The following is a 23,087-nucleotide window of genomic DNA, read 5'->3' on the forward strand; positions in this document are numbered from 1 at the left end:
GCGTCGGCCAGAGGATGGATTCCTCTCAAGGTTTCTTCCTCATGCTTTTAGGGAGTTTATCCTTGCCACTGTCGCCCTTACACTTGTAAAGCTGCTTTGTGACAACAACTGTTGTAAAAAGCACTATATAAATAAAATTTGATTGATTGGGACACAACATGCAGTGTGCAAGTGTGTCCTGATTAGATTTGTCTTCTCTGCTGGTAAGGTAGGCTTGAGTTTTCCAATTTACTTTTGGGCTTAGACTGCTTGTTACCAGGTTGTTTTGCTGGTTCTAGAGCTAATTGCTATTACTAGTTTTCTTCTTTCTAGGTATCAGCACTGGCAACTGTTTATGGCAGTGCTTGAGCTCGAGTAGTTTGGACTTAAACCTGTTTATACTAGATAGAGATGCATATTCTGACTAAACACTTAGCACTTTTGTAAGTCGCTCTGGATAAGAGCGTCTGCTAAATGCCGTAAATGTAAACATGCCAACAACTATCAACAGTCTGAGCCTCAGAGAAAGTCCATAGGCCAGTTTCTCTGTCAGTGATAATTTCAGGTTGTCAGGTCCGTTTTCAAACCGAGCGCTTCTGAGGACTTGGGCACCATTTGACCACACGTTGACGTCATTATGTGGACTTCGACCATCCAGAATTCACTAAATTAAAGTGGGCAGAGTTGTATTGGAACTGACATGCAAAATGCCTTAGATTATATAGAAAAAACTTCTTGTTTTCCCCCTACACTTGATGTTGCATTCTTTTTTAGCAAAAGTCTCGAGTGAATAAAACATTAATTCGAGTCATAAATATTCCAGTTTGAAGGGATACCGGACTCGAGCACACTACTCAGTACTGCATTCATTTAAAGGACTTCAAATAAGCATTAATGTGCTTCATTTACAATGAGCTGAGGTAAAGCCTCATTTGATTTCTATGACATTGGTTGTTAACACACTCTCTTTCATTAATGACTCCTACCTACACCGTGTTACAGTACTGTGGCCTTCATTTCTTATTTCTGAGTTTATTGCTTAATTGCCCCTTTACTCATAGTTACTTGGTCAAGGGTCCAAAAAGACACAGGTGATAACAGGTGAAAACGCCTCACTGTCACCCAGCGGAATGGAAACGGCTTTTGTATTTTGCGAATTCACTGGGTCTTAACGTCTTTAGAGGTCTCACGTGTCCACCCTTATGTAGGCACTGTTGGTCTGTTATTGAAGCTCTCTAAGACAAGAGCTTGGGCTGAAAAAGACATCGGGTTCAGTTTTGTACTTGGATCGCATACCAAAGTAGACCAAAGTCAAAGTGCCATAAAGAGAGAGAGAGAGTGTGTGTGTGTGAGGGACACGCCCGTTTCCTTATTCCTCTCGTTCAGTGGGGTGGGGAAAAATGACCTAAGACACGTATGGCTTTTTCTTGGAAGCTGATTTATTTAGGTGTCATCCTGAGGTAGAAGAAAGGAGACTCTTCCTTCACTGAGAGATAGAATGATGGTTTATTTTTAGGATTTGTACATTTTTCAAAATAGTCAATGTTCATTCTTGGTTGGGTTTTTATGTGCCATCTGTTGTTTTTTGGAGTTTTGAGGTTTCACACTGACTAAATCTTATATTCACCACAATAGAGGACAAAAACTTAAGGGTCTTAATGGTCGTGCTGACTAAGGTATGTATTTATAGATTTATTTAATCAAATAATTTTGTGATAGTCAATTAGCATGTGATGTGCATTGCTTTTCTGACAGTAGTGTATAACAGACGTTATGTTGGTTTGAGGTGTGTGATGTAATTTTGCCTGTGGTGCTGATTTTAGGGGGATTATGTCTGGGTGGACTCCAATATTGGTGTGCCCATTGGAGCCCGTGTTAAGGTTACTGATGGCAGGCTGCTACGACTTGTCGACGATGAGGGGAAGGTAGGAAAATAAAGAAAGAAATCAAAGAGACAATAAGGTTTACTCACAGCGATGTTGGATACCTAGAGTCGAGCATTTTTCTCTTCAAATTCATCCAAATTCAGTTCATTAAATGTTTCTACTCTGACCAGGTAATTAGACCAAAATTGATCTACTTTATAATCATGTGACCAGTCATGGTTCCCTAGGATTCTGTAAGAGAGGTTTAATGTGCTGCTGTACTGAAGAGTTTGAATAATGGTGTCTGCTGTATCAGGAGCTGTCTGTCTCTGAGGGCCAGAGAGCCTCCATCCAACCCATGCACCCCACGTCTGTGGAGGGAGTGGATGACATGATCAAACTGGGGGACATGACGGAGGCTGGTGTCCTCAGGAACTTAATGATTCGCCACAAACAGGGAATCATCTATGTAAGCACTGTTGATTGTTCATTCTGATGTTTATTAAGGCTGCTCTCCTGGTGTGGTGATTGATATTTTAGGGTACATAAGTAAGAAAGTACCCAACAAGTTAACGTGTCAAAATTCCTGTGTCATTTTACTTCACACTCAAGCATCCTAACAGAGGCTTGGCAGTATTTTAATTTTTTTTACTGTTCCTATTTTTGCATTCTTCTGGATTGAGATTGATGTCAATCTGGAGATAATATATAATGGCTTGTAGATATATCACCCCTTGATTCATTAGAAAGAAAGAGTAACATCAGATTAACATCAGAGTAACGTCATCTTTGGATGACGAGTTCTCTTGTAAGGGCTCAAACTATATCCAGGCCTTCCTGCCCTCGTTGTGTCGGAAGTGTCACACTGTACTGCAGAGTTTATTATTAACAGTGTTCCAACACACCCGATTCAGATGATGACGTGCTTACTAGGTGAATCAGATCTGCTAGGAAATCACCACTGGCTTTCTGTATGTTTGCTGACCCAGTATTCTAAAAATGAAAGTGTATATACTGTATGTACTGTACATTGGGTTAATTGTGTTTTCAGTTGGATCTCTTCAGTTGGCCTTTGACATTTATCCAGTTTGACTTTATATCAGTAATGTCCATACACCTTGCATTCCTGTCAGTGTTGTAGTCTGTGCCCGGTGTTTTCTGGACTCTGCCCATCCAAGCCCCATAAACTAAAGCGTTTCTCTGGTTCTGGTCCTGTCAGACCTACATCGGCTCCGTCCTGGTGGCGGTGAACCCCTACCAGCTGCTGCCCATCTACACGGCCGAGCAGGTGCGTGAGTACCACGGACGTCGGCTGGGCGAACTCCCCCCTCACGTGTTCGCCATCGCAGACAACTGCTACTACAACATGCTACGGAACCAGTGCAACCAGTGCTGCATCATCAGGTGGGCCAGCAAAACCCAGTGGTACCGCCCGTTCTGACTCCCCCAGCAGGACCCGGTGGTACCGCCCACTCTGACTCCCCCTGCAGTTTTTTTGACTGAATTGTAGCGATTTGCCCTTCCACAAAATAAGAGGGACCAGGTGACCAGGTGGACGTGTTCCCCGAGGGTCAGGGTTTTGTTTGGATGTTATATGCATTGTGAAATAAGCCAACATGGATTTAGTGATGTGTGTTGATAAGATGAAACTAATTTGGTTCCTTGGTGTGTGTGTGTGTGTGTGTGTGTGTGTGTGTGTGTGTGTGTGTGTGTGTGTGTGTGTGTGTACACATCAGTGGGGAGTCCGGGGCAGGTAAAACTGAGAGCACTAAGCTGATTCTGCAGTTCTTGGCAGCAGTGAGTGGTCAACACTCCTGGATTGAACAGCAGATCCTGCAGGCCAACCCCATCCTGGAAGGTACAGCCCCACACACACACACACTCCACCCCCCACAAACACACACACACACTCCACCCCCCACAAACACACACACACACACTCCACCGCCCACAAACACACATACACACTCCCCCCCCACAAACACACACACACACTCCCCATCCTGGAAGGTACAGCCCCCCCCACAAACACACACACACACACACCATCCTGGAAGGTACAAACACCCCCCCCCCCCCCCCCCCCCCCCCCCCCCCACAAACACACACACACACAACATCCTGGAAGGTACAAACTCCCCCCCACAAACACACACACACACACCCCATCCTGGAAGGTACAAACACCCCCCCCCCCCCCCCTCAAACACACACACACACTCCCCCCCCCCCCTACAAACACACACAATCCCCCCCCAACAAACACACACTCCCCACACACACAACCCCCCCACCACACACACACTCCCCCCAAACACCCCCCCCACAAACACACACACACACTCCGCCCCCCCACAAACACACACACACACACACTCCCTCCCACAAACACACACACACACACTCCGCCCCCCACAAACACACACACACACACACACACACACACACACACTCCCCCCCCACAAACACACACACAGTCCCCCCCCCCCCCCCCACACACACACACACACACACTCCGCCCCCCACAAACACACACACAACCCCCCCCCCATCCCCACACACACACACACACACACACACACACACACACACACACACACACACACTCCCCCCTCCCACCACCACCACCACCTACACCTCCATTATCACATGGTTCTGGGTGATGACTCCTTTCTCCTTTGGTCCCTTTGTCAGAAGTACGGAGGTTTGTACATAAAGAAAAATATGTAGCTGCACCTGGAATGTGTCTTACTTTTGACATAAATATTAAATCGAATGAAAAGCTGGTTACCATCTCTTGTCTTTGGCCTGCGTAGCTTTTGGGAATGCCAAAACCATCCGTAATGATAACTCCAGCCGCTTCGGGAAGTACGTGGAGATCTTCTTCAACAAGGAGGGTGTAATAGAGTTTGCTCACATGGAACAGTACCTGCTGGAGAAGTCCAGAGTATGCCATCAGGTGAGTAGTATGTTTTTATGGTTAAAATGTTTTTAAAAAACCGTTAAAAAAACAACATCCACCACCCCCATCAGTTTAATTGGCCAATATAAACCCCTGCATTTCTGCATTATCTAAAGGCCCCACAAGAACGGAACTACCACATTTTTTATTGCCTTTTATCGGGGATGTCGGAGGACCAGAAGCGGCTTCTGTCACTGGGTAATGCGAAGCAGTTTAAGTACCTGACAGAGGTATGAACATCTCAGCACCAGCGTCCCTAACAGCTCGCATACACACACATCATTATAAACGCAGCTCCTGTTGTTGCCAAACCCTCCACAAATCCTCTTTCCACATGGCACAGGGTGATTGCATTATGTGCGATGGACTGGATGATGCAGACGAGTTTAGCCGGATACGCACGGCTCTCAAGGTGCTCACCTTCACAGAGAAGGAATGCTGGGAAATATTTAAATTATTAGCTGCTATTCTCCATATGGGCAACATCAGTTTTGAAGGTGAGCTGCTGAATGATCTCAGGTTTTGTCGACTTAACAGTTGGGTGAAAAAGTTATTTTTTGGTTTTAAATTTGTCTTTTTTGGTCCTTATCAGCCAGCATTGTGAACAACTTGGACAGCTGTGAAGTCGAGTCATCTGACCATTTCACAATCACTGCCAAGTTGCTGGAGGTGATGCTAACTTTCCTCTTAGTTTTAGTGTATGGTTGCATCTTACATATTAATATAGTCTAGTAATACAGTTTACCTTAAGGTGAAGTTCTCCAGAGTCATTTATATTTATGTTTCTTCTTGTTGTCAGGTTGACAGATCAGCTTTGGACACCAGTCTGACCTGCCGGACGTTCCTGACAAACCGCGAACGTGTGACGAAGCCTCTCAGCTCAGAACAGGCCACAGACTGTAGGGACGCATTAGCGAAGGTACACAGTTCACTTGCCTTTCCATAATGATAGTCAAGCCAGAGATGATGGGGAAGTCAGGAGGGTCCTTTTTGCTTTAGTTTATTTTTGTTGGGGGACTGTCCATACTGAAAGACAATTCCCTCTATCTGAATGGGTTCAGACTGCTGTCTGCTATTTTCTACCATGGAAATCAATTTATGGACCATCAATCACAGACTTGATAGAGTAGCAGCATATACATGTGTTTGCTTCTCTCTGGATGTTATTTCTAGAAATGGGAAAGATTTTTTACATTACAGACAGTTCTCTTCTGTAGACGCACACACACACACACACACACACACACACACACACACACACACACACACACACAATGCATGCTGGCCTTCTGTCCTATTTAACACAGCCTGTTTTCTATTCTTATCTGTATTCTGCTTTTCTTCATTAGTTTGTCTTAGTCCTCGTTTTTAAGATGTTACCTACCCAAACTCTACATTTAAATTTTGTTTCTGTTCCTGTTCTAAATAAGTGTAGTCTTATTGTGAAGCTGAACTCTTGATTTTAACTTTTTATTTGGTTGTTCTGGGTTATTAATCTTCCTCAGGCCATATACAGCAGACTGTTTGTGTGGATGTTTGGGAAAATTAACATTGCCATCCATAAACCGCAAACTGGATCTTATACTAAGAAGTCTATTGGCCTTCTCGACATTTTTGGCTTTGAGAATTTCAAAAAGAACAGGTATGAACAGAATCTGACATTTACATTGACACATTACACCAGTGGTCATCAGACCTCTAGAGAGGTTCCTGGCTTTCTACCTGCACCTGTGCAGGATGATAGCTCGCCAGGATCAAGGTCTTGACCACTATAATAACTTGTGTCAAACAAAATATGATAAAAATGAGCAAAATACTTTAGAAACTATACTGTTGTACCCAGTGTGTATTAGAAATGAATGAATGATTAAGAAAGGGATGGACTGTGTATGTCTGCTTGTGTGCAGTTTTGAGCAGCTGTGCATTAACTATGCTAACGAGAACCTGCAGCAGTTCTTTGTGGCGCACATCTTTAAACTAGAGCAGGAGGGATACCTTAAAGAGGGAATCTCCTGGAACCACATCACCTATACCGACAACCAGCCCACGCTGGACCTCCTGGCCTTGAAACCCCTCAACATCCTGGCTCTGATTGACGAGGAGAGTAACTTCCCCAAGGCGAGTTAGCTACAACCAGCCCCACATCAACTCAGACGCAGGGCTGGAAGAGGCCCAGTGTGCCGTGCTGTATTCCGTTATGGCCATAACGCTGAAGCGTTTCACTTTACTTCTGTAAAAGCTCTTCTGTCAAGTCCTCTGCCGGTTCTTTAGCCTTTCACGAGTTGCATCGGAGAAGGAAAAACTGAGAAGGAAAACTGCAACATCCAAAACAACTTGCTAAAACCAAGCATGCACAATGACTCCGCTCTCCGGTGAATTTTATTTAATCTGTAAATGTGACTTTTGTTAGGGCACCGACACTACCATGTTGAACAAAATGAACCAGGTACACAACAGAAGTGGGCTGTACCACTCACCCAAGAGCAGTCATAGTGCCCAGTTTGGTATTCGCCACTTCGCCGGGGTCGTCCACTACGACTGCAATGGTAAGGATAACATTCAGTACCTGTAAGAAATTATTAATCCCACAGCAAAGTGGCTGAAGTGTGTTCTGTATTTCCACAGGATTTCTGGAGAAGAACAGAGATGCCGTGAGCTTGGACATCATCACCCTGATCCAGAAGTCCTCCAGCAAGATGCTCAGGCAGATCTTTGAGACGGAGTTGACAGCCTGCACGGCAAAGCCCGGCAACAACAACAACAAAAGGGTTCTCATCACCCCCAAGAGTTCCTTACGGGTGTGTTTGACTGCCACTCACTGACAACCTCACACAACCTCACACATAGCATGTGTCTGTGTTCTCTCTGCTCTGACTTTCGTGTACTTTTGTGTACTTTCGTGTTATTTTGTGCTGAAACTTGGGAAGGAGAATAATGTAATTTCAATTCTCTGTATGTCCTGTACATATGCAGAATTGACAATAAAACTACTTGTGTCTTTCACATACTGCAGATAGTGTCTTTCACATTCTGCATATATTATAATATTACATGTTATTATTATTATTATTATTATTATTATTATTATTATTATTATTATTATTTTGCTTTGGTACTTCAAATCCTTAGTCATATTCTGTATAATTCATTAACATAACATATATTTTATTTTATTTTGTTTACATCAAATGAAATTACTTCATGCCACAATGATTTTAGTTATATCATAAATGCTAATGCTAATTCTTTAATAATCATATTACAGAAGGAGAATTCATAGTGTAAAACTAGTATAAATAAGTTGAAACTAGTAACCACTACAAATACAATAACACTGGTGTACTTTATGACCATGAACTGTGGGAAAACCACCGACTGATCTTGTCAATTAAGTGTTGAAATAAGAAATTGACAAACTGTGTGTTAACTTCTTCACACAGCAAGTGAGCGATTCGCGGCGTCACCTGTCCACCCTGAGCGGTCAGTTCCGCCAGTCTCTGGACTCCCTGATGAAGGCGCTCTCCCTCTGCCAGCCTTTCTTCATCCGCTGCTTCAAGCCCAACGACAGCAAGCTTTCCAAGGTATCTCGCTCGTTAGCGCTTGGCCCTCGTTAGCATCCGGCCCTCGTTAGAATCCGGCCCTCGTTAGCGCCTGGCCCTCGTTAGCGCCTGGCCCTCGTTAGCGCCTGGCCCTCGTTAGCGCCTGGCCCTCGTTAGCGCCTGGCTCTCGTTAGCACCTGGCCATCGCCATCTTTAAGCCTCCTCACCTGTCCTACGATTCTGCCCCAGGCCTTCGATCGGAAGCTGTGCATGCAGCAGCTTCAATACTCTGGTGTGTTGGAGACCATCAAAATACGCAGGTTGGGATATCCCATCCAACACAGATTCACGGAGTTCCTGGGACGGTATCGTGTTCTGCTGAAGACTACGGACTGCGATCCCAACAAAGTGGGAAATTCTACTAACAGTTATTTCATTATTGAATGATTTGGTTTATATTATTATGTATTTTATGTGTTATGTGTAATATTTTTCATATAGCGTATTGTAAAATGTACTATCCAATAGGTCATAAAGTCTGGACCTTGAATTCAAAGTTCAGTTTTGGATTTTCTAAACACTGATAGTTCATGTATATCATAGAAGAAAGATTTAAAACCCTCATTCTACCTAGTAGTGAGTTATGATGGCAAAATGCTCAATCAGTTACATTCCCTTGACTGTCCAGTTTACTGGTCAGTGATTACAAAATTCAGGACCAGAGTTGAAACTCTCTGCTCTAAGTTGTAGTATTATCCAATAATCCAGTTTATGTTACAGCATATTAAAATCATGAAGGGCACGCGTGCTGTGGCCTTGTCTGCAGGTCTGCTGTGTATGCTACAGCTGATGTCTCCCTGTGTCTCTTAACAGGAGTCTGCAGCAGACTGCTGCAATGCCATCTGCAGAGCTGTGGTTCAGAATACAAACGACTGGAGGATAGGCAAGACCAAGATCTTTCTCAAGGTAACCGTGGACGTTCTGTTATTCTGGCATTCCCACACCTAGTCAATGCCAGAGATGCTTAGATGTCTCACAACCTTGTAAATTTGGCTTGCAAAATTGTGAATACCTGTGAATACCTGTGATACCTCTGGTACCTGTGAATACCTGTGATACCTCTGGTACCTGTGAATACCTGTGATACCTCTGGTACATGTGAATACCTGTGGTACCTGTGATACCTCTGGTACCTATGAATACCTGTGGTACCTGTGATACCTCTGGTACCTGTGAATACCTGTGATACCTCTGGTACCTATGAATACCTGTGGTACCTGTGATACCTCTGGTACCTGTGAATACCTGTGATACCTCTGGTACCTATGAATACCTGTGGTACCTGTGATACCTCTGGTACCTGTGATACCTGTGAATACCTGTGAATACCTGTGGTACCTGTGATACCTCTGGTACCTATGAATACCTCTGGTACCTGTGAAACCTCTGGTACCTATGAATACCTATGAATACCTGTGAATACCTGTGGTACCTGTGATACCTCTGGTACCTATGAATACCTGTGGTACCTGTGATACCTCTGGTACTTATGAATACCTGTGATACCTCTGGTACCTGTGAATACCTGTGATACCTCTGGTACCTATGAATACCTGTGGTACCTGTGATACCTCTGGTACCTGTGAATACCTGTGGTACCTGTGATACCTCTGGTACCTGTGAATACCTGTGATACCTGTGCAGGTAGGGAAGACAATAGGCAGCAGACCAAATGTCTGACCTGTTAAAATATGCACAAGCTTATTCTCTCCTGTGGCCAATGGTGAGACCCACTATGTGGCCCAAGTGCTGATTTGAAAAGCCTTTATCATGGTTTGTCCTGTCAGTCTTTATAACCATGGGTATTTAAATGAGTTACGATGCGATGTGTAATTGGCATGTTCTTACATTTGTTTGTCCTCAGGATCACCACGACTCCTTCCTGGAGGTGAAGAGGGAGCAGGAACTCAACCGCAAGGCTCTAATTATTCAGAGAGTCATGATGGGTCACAAAGACAGGTGCTTTACCTTCACCTGCCCAACTCACACCTGAACTGGAGCTCCGCCTCAAACTCACTGACCCATTTTGGGCTGTTGTGTGCTCAAATGTCAATGTCTGTCTTTCTTTTGTGTTTGTTTGTATGTTTTGTAGGAAGACTTTCCTCAAGAAGAAGAGTGCAGCCTTGACGATGCAGAGACACTGGCGAGGTCACCAGGACCGGAAAGTGTTTGGGAAGGTAAATTGTGCCCCATTTGTCTTCAGTGACCTGTTTATCTTTAGTGTCAAGTGTCTGAATGTCTGTTTAGATCAGGCCTTCTTTAATAGAAGTGTCCTCTCTTTCACGTGCCAGTTACTAAAGGGTTTGGTCCGCATTCAAGCCGCCATACGTGCTAGACAGAACCGTGTAGAGTACCATCGCAGACGGGTTGCCGCCATCACCCTGCAGACGCACGCACGAGGCTGTCTCGCCAGGAAAGACCTGAAACGCAAGCGAGATGCCGTCGTTTTGCTGCAGTCCCGCACCAGAGGTTTCCTGGCCAGGAAACAGCTCAAACGACTGAAGGATGATGTACATTTCATTTTAGTGAATGTTACTGTTTCCAGTGGTGTGGTGTTAATTCCCTGCTTTATTTCATCTCGTTATGCTTTGTTCACACCATGTTAAAAATAATTTTGCAAGAAACAAGTCAAGTAATAAGCATAATAATATAACAGAAAGATATGCTTTAACATATACAACTATACTTTTATCCTTTGTTTGGGGAGGACAGTTCAATATGGTGGGTACCTGTAATTCCTTCTCTCACCTGGTTTATGGTGGCAGCCATGAATTGGGGCATGAGGCTATCAAGGCTGTTCTGAGACCTTCTCACCCTTGGTCCTCATATTTTATATCTTCTTGGTGGTGTGCCAGGCCTTCCTGTCTGAGTCGGAGAGGCAGGCTCGGGAACTCGCCGCTCAGGAGCTCCAGCAGAGGCTTGAGGAGGTGCTCAGCCAATCACAGGAACCGACTGCCTGCTCTGCAGACGAGACTAATGAAGAAATGGTGGAGAGCATCTTTGGCTTCCTGCCAAAAGCTGGAGCTAGCCAGGATGAGCCCGCGGCCGAGGACGTGGAGGTAATGTCTTTATGGCATGGGAGAAGCAGGAACAAAGACACGTTTATGATGGGAATGTTTACGCTGCTGGCGTCCTGATTCATATCTGTATGCAAATGTTAATCTTACAATTGTAATACCATTTGTTATTATTATAGTGTTTATCTTTGTGTATTGTAATCAAACCAGTTAGATGAAATACAAGTTTTGCATACAAAGCAATACACACAGACATTTATAGCTTAGAAAATTTGTACGGTCACACTACAGATACGTTTGCAGTCAGTGAACTGGTGTTTCTGTTTGTTGGATAAGGAACAAGCATCGATGGACCTGAAGAAGGTGGAGGCCACTGAGAGTGTTGTGAAGGTTGTAGTGAGTCCTGCAGATGAAGGCAATCCTGATAGCCAGATGATGAAAAAAGATGAGCAGGAAGATGAGGAGGAAGATGAGGATGAAGAGGAGGGCGAGTTCTCCTTCTCTAAGTTTTCTGCTCTGCATTTCCAAGGCTCTGCTACACACATGCACATTGAACAGAGACTGCGCCAGCCCCTCCTATACCACGAGGACGAGAGAGATACGCTGGTGAGCATCTTTGTTTTTTTTGAAGTGGGAGCAATGGAGGATAAATCAGTGTAGCGTGCTACCATCACGTCACCATGTCTCCTCCTCCACCCTCTCCTCTCCTCCCCTCCCATTGGTTCTAACTGACTGCCTTCTCCTCTCCTCTTCACTGTGTTTCTTTCTCCTTCTTTAAAGGCGTGTTTAACAGTGTGGTGGATAATCCTGAGGTTTATGGGGGACATCCCTGAGCCCAAACAAGCACGCCTCTCTGTAACCGCTGACCCCATACAGATGAACCTGGGACAAAGACAAGGACGACGTCTGAGTCACCTAGTTGGTTTAGATCAGGTGACCTCTCGCTCACTGTGAAGTTCACCCATGTCTCCATGTTCTCCAGAGTTCAAGCAGCGCTGTCAGGATTTATGAACGTTGACCTTGTATCTACAGAAAATGTTGCGGAGAAAGAACAAACAGCACAAACAAATGGATGAAACTGGGAAGAGAAGACGTTCCACCATTCCAGAAGAGGTCAGATCATATTTAGCTTCAAACATGAATGAACCCAATTTGAATCAATGCACAGTATTATTATTTGTTTTTATTATTGTCACAGCCAAGTATTACAACTCATATTGATAGATTTCATATTTTGCAGCCTGAAGAAACCAGTTCTTTATTGGATGTTAAAGAGGAACATGATATTTTGATTGGAGAAGGACCTACTCTTGATCGTCCAATGACTGCACTGGAAAAATTGCACACTATTGTAGGATATGGCATTGTTAGACCAGACATTAGGTAATTTGCATATCACCATAGGAACACCATACTCAGTAAATCTCAGCAGCGTGGTACTTTCCTGCAATGAATGTGGAACTTGTAACCAAAAATCTTCTCTATGGGTATTGCAGAGATGAAATCTACTGTCAGATCTGTAAGCAGCTATCCAAAAATAAGAACCAGAGAAGTTCTAACCGGGGCTGGGTACTTTTGTCTATCTGTCTTGGCATCTTCCCTCCCACAGAGCTCCTCATTAAAGTAAGAACACACTCCTTCTTGTGTCTGTGTTCTGTTCTTCTGTTATGTTCTCTCTTCACATGATCTGTTCTAATCCATTCTGTTCTGTAGACTCTGCAGACGTTTATTCACAGAGGACCCAACGAGTTCTCCTCTAACTGTGCCAAACGTCTCCAGCGTACGTTAACCAATGGTGAACGAAAGGAACTGCCCTGCTGGATTGAATTACAGGTAGGATTGTTTGGTTGTCAACTGACCAGATATGGAAAAGTGATTGAGCAATAGCCAACCATAGCCAACCCTGCTGCTGTGTCATTGGTAGGCAGTGGAGGTAAAGGAGCCCATCAAGGTGTCTGTGGCCCTGATGGATGACCGTGACCTCAGCCTACATGTGGACTCTGCCAGTACCTCTGCAGAGCTGTGCGGTGACATCGCAAAGAAAATCCGCTTGTGCGACACCTTTGGCTTCTCCCTGTACATCACTCTCCATGACAAGGTCTGAGCAAGACGAATGACATCAATGAACGTTCACGTTGTTGTCTCCCTTCTTTCACAATACGAAATGTATGTCGCTATCCAGGATTATTATCTTTGTAATGTTTAATCCTGAAATCACTGCATGGGTCTCCTCAGCCAGAATGGCAACCCCATGTTCTCTTTGCTCTCCGCTCCGTGAGGCCAAGCTGAACCCCTCTTCTTCTACACCTAGATGTGGACTCTGGGCAGTGGAGGTGAGCATGTGCTGGACGCAATCTCCCAGTGTGAGCAGGAGGAGCGGAGGCAGGGCAAAGAGGAGAAGAGCGCTCCCTGGAAGCTCTCCTTCCGTAAGGAGCTTTTCGCTCCTTGGCATGACGGCACCATTGACCACATCAGCACCGACCTGATCTATAGGCAGATCATCCGTGGCATCAAGTCTGGAGAGTACCAGTCTGACAAGGTCTGCCAGATCTTCATCAGCCTCTCTGTACTCATGGGATTTTTATCACCTCATTGACCTATCAACTTTGACCTACCCAGCCTTGAATGAGAAAAACTGATTTTAGCATAGCATGCTAGCTGCGTTTGCTGAGCTGAGTCTTCATTATTTGGTGTGAGTCGGGCATGTTTTACAGCCGCTATTGGCGCTGTCGCTCTGAATCGCTTTTCTTGTGCCTTAACCAGGAGGACGAGTATGTGCAGCTGGCAGCAAAGCACTACTACGTCCAGTACGGCTCAAAGAGCAGCGCGGAGATGGCGAGGACGGTGGTGCGTGAATGCATAAGCCTCAATGTTATTGAGACCAAGTCTGAAGCCAAGCTGGTGCAACTGGTCAGCCTGGCACACGAGCAGGTATTATACATCTCCTCACCTGCTGTGATATACCCAAACGAGCAGGTATTATACATCTCCTGACCTGCCCTTATATACCCACACGAGCAGGTATTACACATCTCCTCACCTGCCCTTATATACCCACACGAGCAGGTATTATACATCTCCTCACCTGCCCTTATATACCCACACAAGCAGGTATTACACTTCCCTTCACCTGCCCTTATATACCCACACGAGCAGGTATTACACCTCTCGTCACCTGCTGTTATACACCCACACGAGCAGGTATTATACATCTCTACACCTGCCCTTATATACCCACACGAGCAGGTATTATACATCTCCTCACCTGCCTTTATATACCCACACGAGCAGGTATTATACATCTCCTCACCTGCTGTTATATACCCACACGAGCAGGTATTATACATCTCCTCACCTGCCCTTATATACCCACACGAGCAGGTATTATACATCTCCTCACCTGCTGTTATATACCCACACGAGCAGGTATTATACATTTCCTCACCTGCTGTTATATACCCACACGAGCAGGTATTATACATCTCCTCACCTGCTGTTATATACCCACACGAGCAGGTATTATACATTTCCTCACCTGCTGTTATATACCCACATGAGCAGGTATTACACATCTCCTCACCTGCCCTTATATACCCACACAAGCAGGTATTACACATCCCTTCACCTGCCCTTATATACCCACACGAGCAGGTATTACACCTCTTGTCACCTGCTGTTATACACCCACACGAGCAGGTATTATACATCTCCACACCTGCCCTTATATACCCACACGAGCAGGTATTATACATCTCCTCACCTGCTGTTATATACCCACACGAGCAGGTATTATACATCTCCTCACCTGCTGTTATATACCCACACGAGCAGGTCACCTGCCCTTACAGAGCTCCTCATTAAAGTAAGAACACACTCCTTCTTGTGTCTGTGTTCTGTTCTGTGTTCTGTGTGCTGTGTTCTGAGCAGGTATTATACATCTCCTCACCTGCTGTTATATACCCACACGAGCAGGTATTATACATTTCCTCACCTGCTGTTATATACCCACATGAGCAGGTATTACACATCTCCTCACCTGCCCTTATATACCCACACAAGCAGGTATTACACATCCCTTCACCTGCCCTTATATACCCACACGAGCAGGTATTACACCTCTTGTCACCTGCTGTTATACACCCACACGAGCAGGTATTATACATCTCCACACCTGCCCTTATATACCCACACGAGCAGGTATTATACATCTCCTCACCTGCTGTTATATACCCACACGAGCAGGTATTATACATCTCTACACCTGCCCTTATATACCCACACGAGCAGGTATTATACATCTCCTCACCTGCCTTTATATACCCGCTAGAGGTGTTGGTGCAATGTTACAGCAGCTGTATTAAGGCCAGAAGTAGTTCTGGCAACAGACTAATATGATATGGAGTTGTGGGCACTGGGCATTACAATTCAGAGATACAATACATTTTGTGTCCCTGTTGTATCTCCTTAGGGGCCTTATATAAACTCCAGGGAGAGTGCTAACACTGTGAAAGAGGATGTGGTTATCTATGCTCGTCAGAAGTGGCCCCTCTATTTCTCAAGGTTTTTTGAGGCCTCTATGATTTCAGGTAAATTCCCTTGTAATTTATGTCATACTCTGTTCTCAACTGTAGAATTATGTTTCAAAAATCTTTGTTTTTATTAACTTTGTTTTGGTCCAGGTCCCCCTTTGCCACAAGATCAGTTTGTGGTTGCAATCAACTACAATGGGCTCTCATTTCAGGAAGGAAAAGAGAGAACATTTTTACAGCTACCTTATCTTAAGGTGACAGGAATCCAAATACTCAGGTAAACGTTTAGCATTATTGTAAACCTGGTGACATCTCGCCCTAGCTCACTACAGGCCTCCAGTCCTACAATACTTTTTGTGCAAGTTTTATGCATTTCCATTAACGTCATAATGTATATAAGCAAGATGAAAGGGCTAAGTCAACTAAAGATGCTAATATAGCGAGTGGTGCTAACTTTCACCTGAGTTAGATGCTCTGGTCTTGCTGCTGCTAGTTTTCATTCAGTGCTAGCATTACATTAGCATGCTGAATCAATCATGCCTATGCTAACCTTCCTTCAACTCGTTTGTCCCTCCACCCCTTCTTATCTGTCTGTCAGTGAGGGCAGATTGGGTCAGGTCGTTTGCCTCTCCACTCCAAGGGATGAGTATAAACTGAAGGTACCAAAGGCACATGCCATGGTTGAGCTAGTCAACATGTTCCTTGTTGGGTTGAAGGAGCGTTCAGTCTATGCTGTGGCTCAACAAGACATCAGCAGACATGGTACAACACAACACACACCTCCAATGTGCAAGATATAAACTGCAGTAAATCAAGTAGTGATGCACATAACCGAGAGCCACAGACGTATGTAGAGAAATATGTAGGCTATGGCTATGGTGAAAAATGTCTAAGTCCAAGTGAAAAAAGTATGCAGTGTTTGGATTGGAACACACACTGTTGACTATACTGAACAGTGTGCAATGTACATTGACCAAATCTAATTTGGATTACCTCTACAAACATCTGTTTGTTACACAATATATATGTTTTTCATATATAAAATCTTTAAATTTTTTTTACAAAAAAAATGGTAAAGAATTAAAGAGATAGTAAAGAGATAGTGAGTCATTCAGAATGCACATGACAATGGGACACAGGCTGATTCTGGGTCCAGTAGTCCATGTTCGTGTTCAACTGCACCTTGGTTCTTGGAGCTGCTCTGGGGCGATGTCACTGCACGCCGTTATAGCAAGTTCTATTTTGAAAGAAATTCAGCTATTATTCAGCTATTAAATTCAAATGAATGGTCTAAACATCTTCCCTAGATGACACAACGATCCTGAGCTGCAGAAAAGGAGATCTTATTTATATTGTTAAAGATGGAGAGTATTCTCCCAAGCAAGGTTGGATGAAAGGACAGAATGAGAGAACAAGTCAAAGTGGAGCTATCTCGATGGACACTATCATGATGCTGCCAACCCTGAGTAGGCCTACTGATGAAATAATGGTACAGAATCAACCTTAACTACCTTAACTTGTACTTTTGTATGTTAGAGGCTGTGGAGTCATTATTCGTTATATCAATAAACTACAGGGGTATAATATGCCTGTGTTGAACTGTTGTCTTCAGAGTCTGTGGGACCCCAGTCAGACAAAGGCTGGACATGTGTTAGACAAGGACGATATTAATGTGGAGAGACTGGCACATGTTTCACTCAAAGAGTTCTCCTTCGAATATTTCAGGTACTGAAGCTATCGCAATTTATGAATTGAGATGCCTTGTGTACATTTGAGGTACTAGTCCTAAATGTTAGTGGTCTTTGTAACACTAGTAACACCATTTTTGTTGTTTTGGAATGTACTCTTAACACTGTGGGTTTGAGTCAGTATAGTCATTTTGAAGATTATTTAGATACATTTTATGTCAGCAATGTAATAATTTCAGCATATGTCAGTAAATCATAGTTACAGAACAGTTATAGTATATTCCTGTTATGTATTTCAGACAATCATAATTAGATGACTACTCAGTTGTTGCTTGGCTAGCTGTGAGTTATTGCATCATTAGTTGTTTGTATTTAGCATCTGCAGTGTGAGCACCAAAGAAGCATAAAAGCTTGTAAAGCAGACCATCATGAAATCTGGCCTTGCACACTAGGAACGTGGACCCAGACATCTATGATGTTGCTTTGTGACAATAGATTAGGTGTGACAATATTGGATTTCAAAATGAGATGCTTAATTTAAAAAAGCAAGTGAGCAATATAGCAAACAAACCAGCAGACTGGGTTGGTTGAGTGGTGAATGAATGTTCAATTTATATAGTGCCTTTCAAGATACCCAAGGTCACTTAACAATTTTAACATAGGTACAAGTCTTACACAACCAATCACACACTGGCCGGAAGCAGCAGCCAATTGCACACAACGTACTTTCTACCAGGATCCACAGCCCCCTGGGGGACTGAATGGGGTGCAGGAAGGGGAGAGAGAACAGACCCTAGTGGCAGAGCACCATTCACCACTGGGAATACAAGCACACACACACTCATGGACACACACTCAGAAAACTGCTTTTATTGAACATGACGAGACACAGACACACACTCAGGGAGTGTCAGGGACTGCCAATTTACCTAACCTCCATGTCTTTGGACTGTGGGAGGAAAACCAGAGACCCTGGAGGAAACCCACGCAGACACGGGGAGAACATGGAAACTCCACTCAGATAGGGACTTGAACCCAAGACCCCAGTGCTAAGAGGCAAACGTGCTAACCACCAAGCCACCGTGTTGCCAGAGCACAACCCGAGTGGTTGGAGCACAGCCCAGATACTGGGTATGGTTGCTGGATATGCCTTTGTAACATGTGGTGTCAGAAATGGGATGGTGCTGCAGAGGCCATTGGGAGTGAGTTATGGATCTCATTCCCTGATGTTGGGGGATGGTGTTTGAACCGTTTGGTGGGAAAGTGTTATGGTGAGTGAGATCACCCCTGAAGGAGAAAGGCTGATGTGAGGGGGATTGTCACTTCAGACAGGTAAAATGGGTGCTCTGGCTGGTGTGACAGGAAGCTGAACCAGTAGTGAGGGAACATTTGACCATCTGTAGAGCCTGAGTTAGAGACTTGGGTATGGTAGCTGTCCTCTGCCTTTAACACCGATGTATCTAAGCTGTGGTGGTTTGGTGTCTTTTCCGTCACGCCCCACAGGGAGCCGGGCGCGACCGGGCGACACGGCAGAGGAGGCAGAGAGAAGCTGTGGATGAGAACAAAAGAACCACTCAAGCAACCACTACTGAAGACCCTGCAGAACGAATCAGACCTCTGCCAGCTGGCCTGCCACTGCTTCTCTGATATCCTCCCTGCTCACTGGAGCCTCCCCCTCCATAATCAGACATGACGGCAAACGAAATTCCATAATCAGACATCAGACAAACCACAATACATGGTTTGCTTAAATTGCCAAGAGCAGTTTTATGCTCTTTTTAGTTTTTTATTGAAGTAATAAGCTGCATAAAAATGAATAATCCTTAAAGTTTCCCTTAACTTTACTCTACCTATCCTTAAGTACATGGGTGACTACCCCGTCAAAAACGTGCGTGCCCCAATAGAGCTAACAGACCAGATCTTTGGTCCTGCTCTGCAGCACCTTGCCCTGAGAGATGAGGTCTACTGTCAAATCATGAAGCAGATGACCAACAACAACATTGGGTGAGCAGAACCAGAACCAGAACCAGAACCAGAACCAGACAGCCATTCTGCCTTTCCTGCCATTTTTCACTGATATTCAGGAGAGTTTCATATTCACGTGTTTCTTTCCCAGGTTGAGTCTGGAGCGCGGCTGGCAACTGCTGTGGCTTTGCTGTGGACTCTTCCGGCCCAGTCAGGCTCTGCTAGTACACACTCAGCGCTTTCTGGAGTCTAGGCCCAGAGAGCCTCTCGCAGCTGCCTGCCTGCAGAGACTACAGGCCATGCTGACGTACGCTCAATCACACTACCTCCATTTAAAGTACAACTGCTAACAGGGTTAGCGATTCATAAAAGCAAACTGTGGTAGATAGTATGATATCACACCTCAGTTAAAATTAGCTCTAAAGCACCATGAGGTTATAATTACAATTCACCTTTTACCTACCTTGACATAAAATACAGCACATTTCAGTAAACAAAAGTTAATTAGTCCTCCTGTGGGCTATAGGAAATATCGTACCTCTGGATTCTCAAAGTGAGAATACTTTTACTTGATATGTTGATATGCACATGTCCTGTTTCAGGATTGAAGGCAGGACAATGGCACCTCACCAGGTTGAGGTTGACGCCATCCAGCAGAACAGCTCTCAAATCTTCCATAAAGTTCATTTCCCCAATGACACTACAGAGGTATATGACAAGAAATCCTGACAGGGATATTATTCTCACTTCCATTTTGAAAAAGCTCACTCAGTCCCCGTGCTCCCTCCTCTAAACAGATCTTTGAGGTCACCACTACCACAAGGATTCGTGACCTGTGTCGCAACATCGCTAATAATCTTATGCTGTCTTCTGCTGATGGATATGGTCTTTTTGTGAAAACCTCTAACAAGGTTCCAGATCATACATTTTTTTCCCTAAAATTCCCTTTTTAAAGAAAAGAAAATTCCTCTCTTCCAAAGGGGAGCGACATAGACAGACAGTTAAATCCAATGGGTAGTCAATGCAAGAACTTACCTTAATATATCTCCTTTCAGGTAGTGAGTATGAATGACCAGCAGTACTTTTTTGATAACCTCAAGCAACTCACAGATGCTCCCAAGAAAGGAAAGAAAGCCAAAGAAGGTATGCTGTGCACAACCAATACGTAGTTCCTTGTGCAAAAAATATATTTTCCCAATTTAATGAACATTTTTTTAGGGCTTTTGTGCTCAGATGGAGAATTTTGTCCTTCATGTTTTGCAGTAGGGTCAGTGGCAGTAGTTCCTTACTTGGTCCTGTTCATGAGGAAACTGTGGTTCAATGTGATACCTGGGAAGGATCTGACAGCTGACCTTACCTTCCATTTCCCCCAGGTGGGATCAGTGGTCTGGTGATTCACTCCATCCACCTCCACCTATCATGTAACCTAGAAAACATACACTGGCTCTTACGTCAAGCAGAGGGAGTTCACTTTATTGTTGTAGTTAAGCATCTTTACTATTTGTTGATATTTTTTAAAACACCACCTGTCCTCCTATAACCTTTACACACGTGTTTCCACTTTAACTGCTACCTGTCACCAAACCTGGAAGAACTCTGAAGCTACCACCGTTGTGTTTCTGTAGGAGGTACCAAAGTATCTGAGAGGCTACCACAGTGTGTCTAAGGAGGAGGTCATCAACTTGGCTGGTCTACTCTTCAGGGTCAAGGTGGACACAGACAGGTCTCAGTTTGTTATGATCCCTCGAATGCTGAAGGATCTTGTACCAGCTGACCAGCTAAGAATCATGTCACCTGAAGACTGGAAGAAGGTGAGCCAGTTAAAGCAATGGTTCATCACATTTGACACCAGTACTGATTAACGTCATGATTATCATCTTCTCATCATTGATAAGGCATTTTGCTCGTGTTGCTTTTTGTGGAGGTGGGTCGTGTTTTTGATCACGCTAACTTACTAATTTAGCAATTTTTTCATGTTCACAAAGATGTTCTTAGAACAAACACATCTCTCAATGACCTTCTGTAGAGCTTCTTTGGTTTAGCACGGCAGAAAAAACCGACCTCAGCTTGAGAAATGGTGGACAAAAGCTCCAGACAAGATGTTCATTGTTTTGCATTTACAGCACGTCATCAGTGCATACAACAAACAGGCAGGCATCACTGTGGACGAAGCCAAGGTCAGCTTCCTTAAAGCCATCTCTCGATGGCCCACGTTTGGCTGTGCCTTCTTCGAAGTGAAGGTAACCGGCAGAAACTAATGCACCATGCCACAGGTTCATTTAATGCCGAAGTGAAAGCAATTTATCCACATAAATTAATCTTCTGATTCACAGCAAACATCTGAGCGCAGTTACCCCAGCGTTATCATGATCTCAATCAGCAAACAAGGTGTTAGTATTATTGACCCCAAAACTAAGGTAAATATCCCTTCATAATGGTGGCAAGTGGGAGGAAATAGAAGAGAAACAGAAGCATTCTGGTCCAGTGACTAGGGTTCAGTGCACTGGACAATGTGTTTAGATTTCACTGAATTATAAACCTGGTTTCACGTCGAGTCTTGTGGCAGTGTTGGCGTTTTTATTCATTATTTGTTGCTAAAGTAGAAGCTAGAATGATTTGTTGTAGTCCAACTGTTTTGTGTAACTCCATGTCTCCTGCAGGAGGTGCTGGTTATGCATCCGTTCAGCAGGATCACCAACTGGTCTAGTGGCAGCACCTATTTTCATCTCAACGTGGGGAGCTTGGTGAAAGGCAACACGCTGCTCTGTGAAACATCACTGGTGAGGGCAACGTAACAAATGCTGAATCCCAATATGAACCAATATGAACTATATGTTAATATTCATAATCGCGACAATGTTTTTGTGTTAAGGGTTATAAAATGGACGACCTGCTGAAATCCTACGTGAACATGTATGAGAACGAGAGGACCACTGTGAGGCCTAGAAACCAGATGTTTTCTTAGAAAATTCCACCTGACCACTAGGTGCAGAATTTAAGATTGTCCACATGCCTTTCATACACCAAGCTGAAAAGTTTATTTCGCAGAACAATGCAGTAGTGTAAAATGTTTCAAAGGGGAAGTCAAAGTAAAGGAAGACATAGGAGTTGTGTTCTCATTAGAGTCTGATTTCAACATTATGTGATTATAAATATTTAACTTGCTTGTGATATAGCCTGTAGTAGCAACAAGAACTATTTTCCCTAAAATGTAACTGGTAATAAAAGCTCTGAAAATCAATGGTACAATTAATTGATGTATTTTTATTATTCCTTTATACAATTCTTCTTAACTCTTCTCAACTCAGTAGAGTAGAGAGATTTATTGTCGTTGTACATGATACAACGAAATTCCGAGTTGTAATACATTTCACATTCTCAAACCTTCAGAAATGTATTTAAGTGGTAAAATACACCAATCAATACAATGTCAATACAGCTGCATGCCTTAATGGGTGCTGGCCCTCATGACAAACGGCCTGT

At 44.0% G+C, this 23,087-nt stretch overlaps 1 protein-coding gene across 1 annotated transcript; it reads left to right on the forward strand.

The window, feature by feature from the left end:
* Positions 1-1,637: 1,637 nt before the first annotated feature.
* Positions 1,638-22,784, forward strand: myo7bb (myosin VIIBb). The gene is made up of 47 exons (XM_076977254.1): positions 1,638-1,655; positions 1,803-1,904; positions 2,161-2,313; positions 3,064-3,248; positions 3,581-3,702; positions 4,661-4,803; positions 4,923-5,036; positions 5,150-5,303; positions 5,399-5,475; positions 5,606-5,725; positions 6,312-6,448; positions 6,714-6,924; positions 7,217-7,352; positions 7,432-7,604; positions 8,247-8,387; positions 8,595-8,753; positions 9,219-9,311; positions 10,270-10,364; positions 10,498-10,582; positions 10,697-10,915; positions 11,261-11,464; positions 11,759-12,028; positions 12,203-12,355; positions 12,455-12,535; positions 12,663-12,805; positions 12,919-13,045; positions 13,136-13,255; positions 13,347-13,520; positions 13,734-13,961; positions 14,186-14,353; positions 15,891-16,008; positions 16,102-16,228; positions 16,550-16,713; positions 17,259-17,440; positions 17,564-17,676; positions 19,143-19,285; positions 19,490-19,643; positions 19,756-19,911; positions 20,207-20,312; positions 20,402-20,515; positions 20,660-20,747; positions 20,868-20,977; positions 21,230-21,415; positions 21,728-21,844; positions 21,938-22,021; positions 22,265-22,384; positions 22,477-22,784. Exons 1-47 carry the CDS (start codon positions 1,638-1,640, stop codon positions 22,567-22,569), a joined length of 6,480 nt encoding a protein of 2,159 aa, XP_076833369.1. The 3' UTR covers positions 22,570-22,784.
* The last annotated feature ends 303 nt before the right edge of the window (positions 22,785-23,087 follow it).

Source organism: Brachyhypopomus gauderio, chromosome 16 (genome assembly GCF_052324685.1).
Source record: "Brachyhypopomus gauderio isolate BG-103 chromosome 16, BGAUD_0.2, whole genome shotgun sequence".
In the NCBI taxonomy this organism is placed as follows: Eukaryota; Metazoa; Chordata; class Actinopteri; order Gymnotiformes; family Hypopomidae; genus Brachyhypopomus; species Brachyhypopomus gauderio.

Coding starts and splice junctions, on each gene's coding strand:
- myo7bb (XM_076977254.1), top strand. Junction 8,388..8,594: donor ACGACAGCAAGCTTTCCAAG/GTATCTCGCTCG, acceptor ATTCTGCCCCAG/GCCTTCGATCGGAAGCTGTG. Junction 13,046..13,135: donor CCACAGAGCTCCTCATTAAA/GTAAGAACACAC, acceptor TCTGTTCTGTAG/ACTCTGCAGACGTTTATTCA.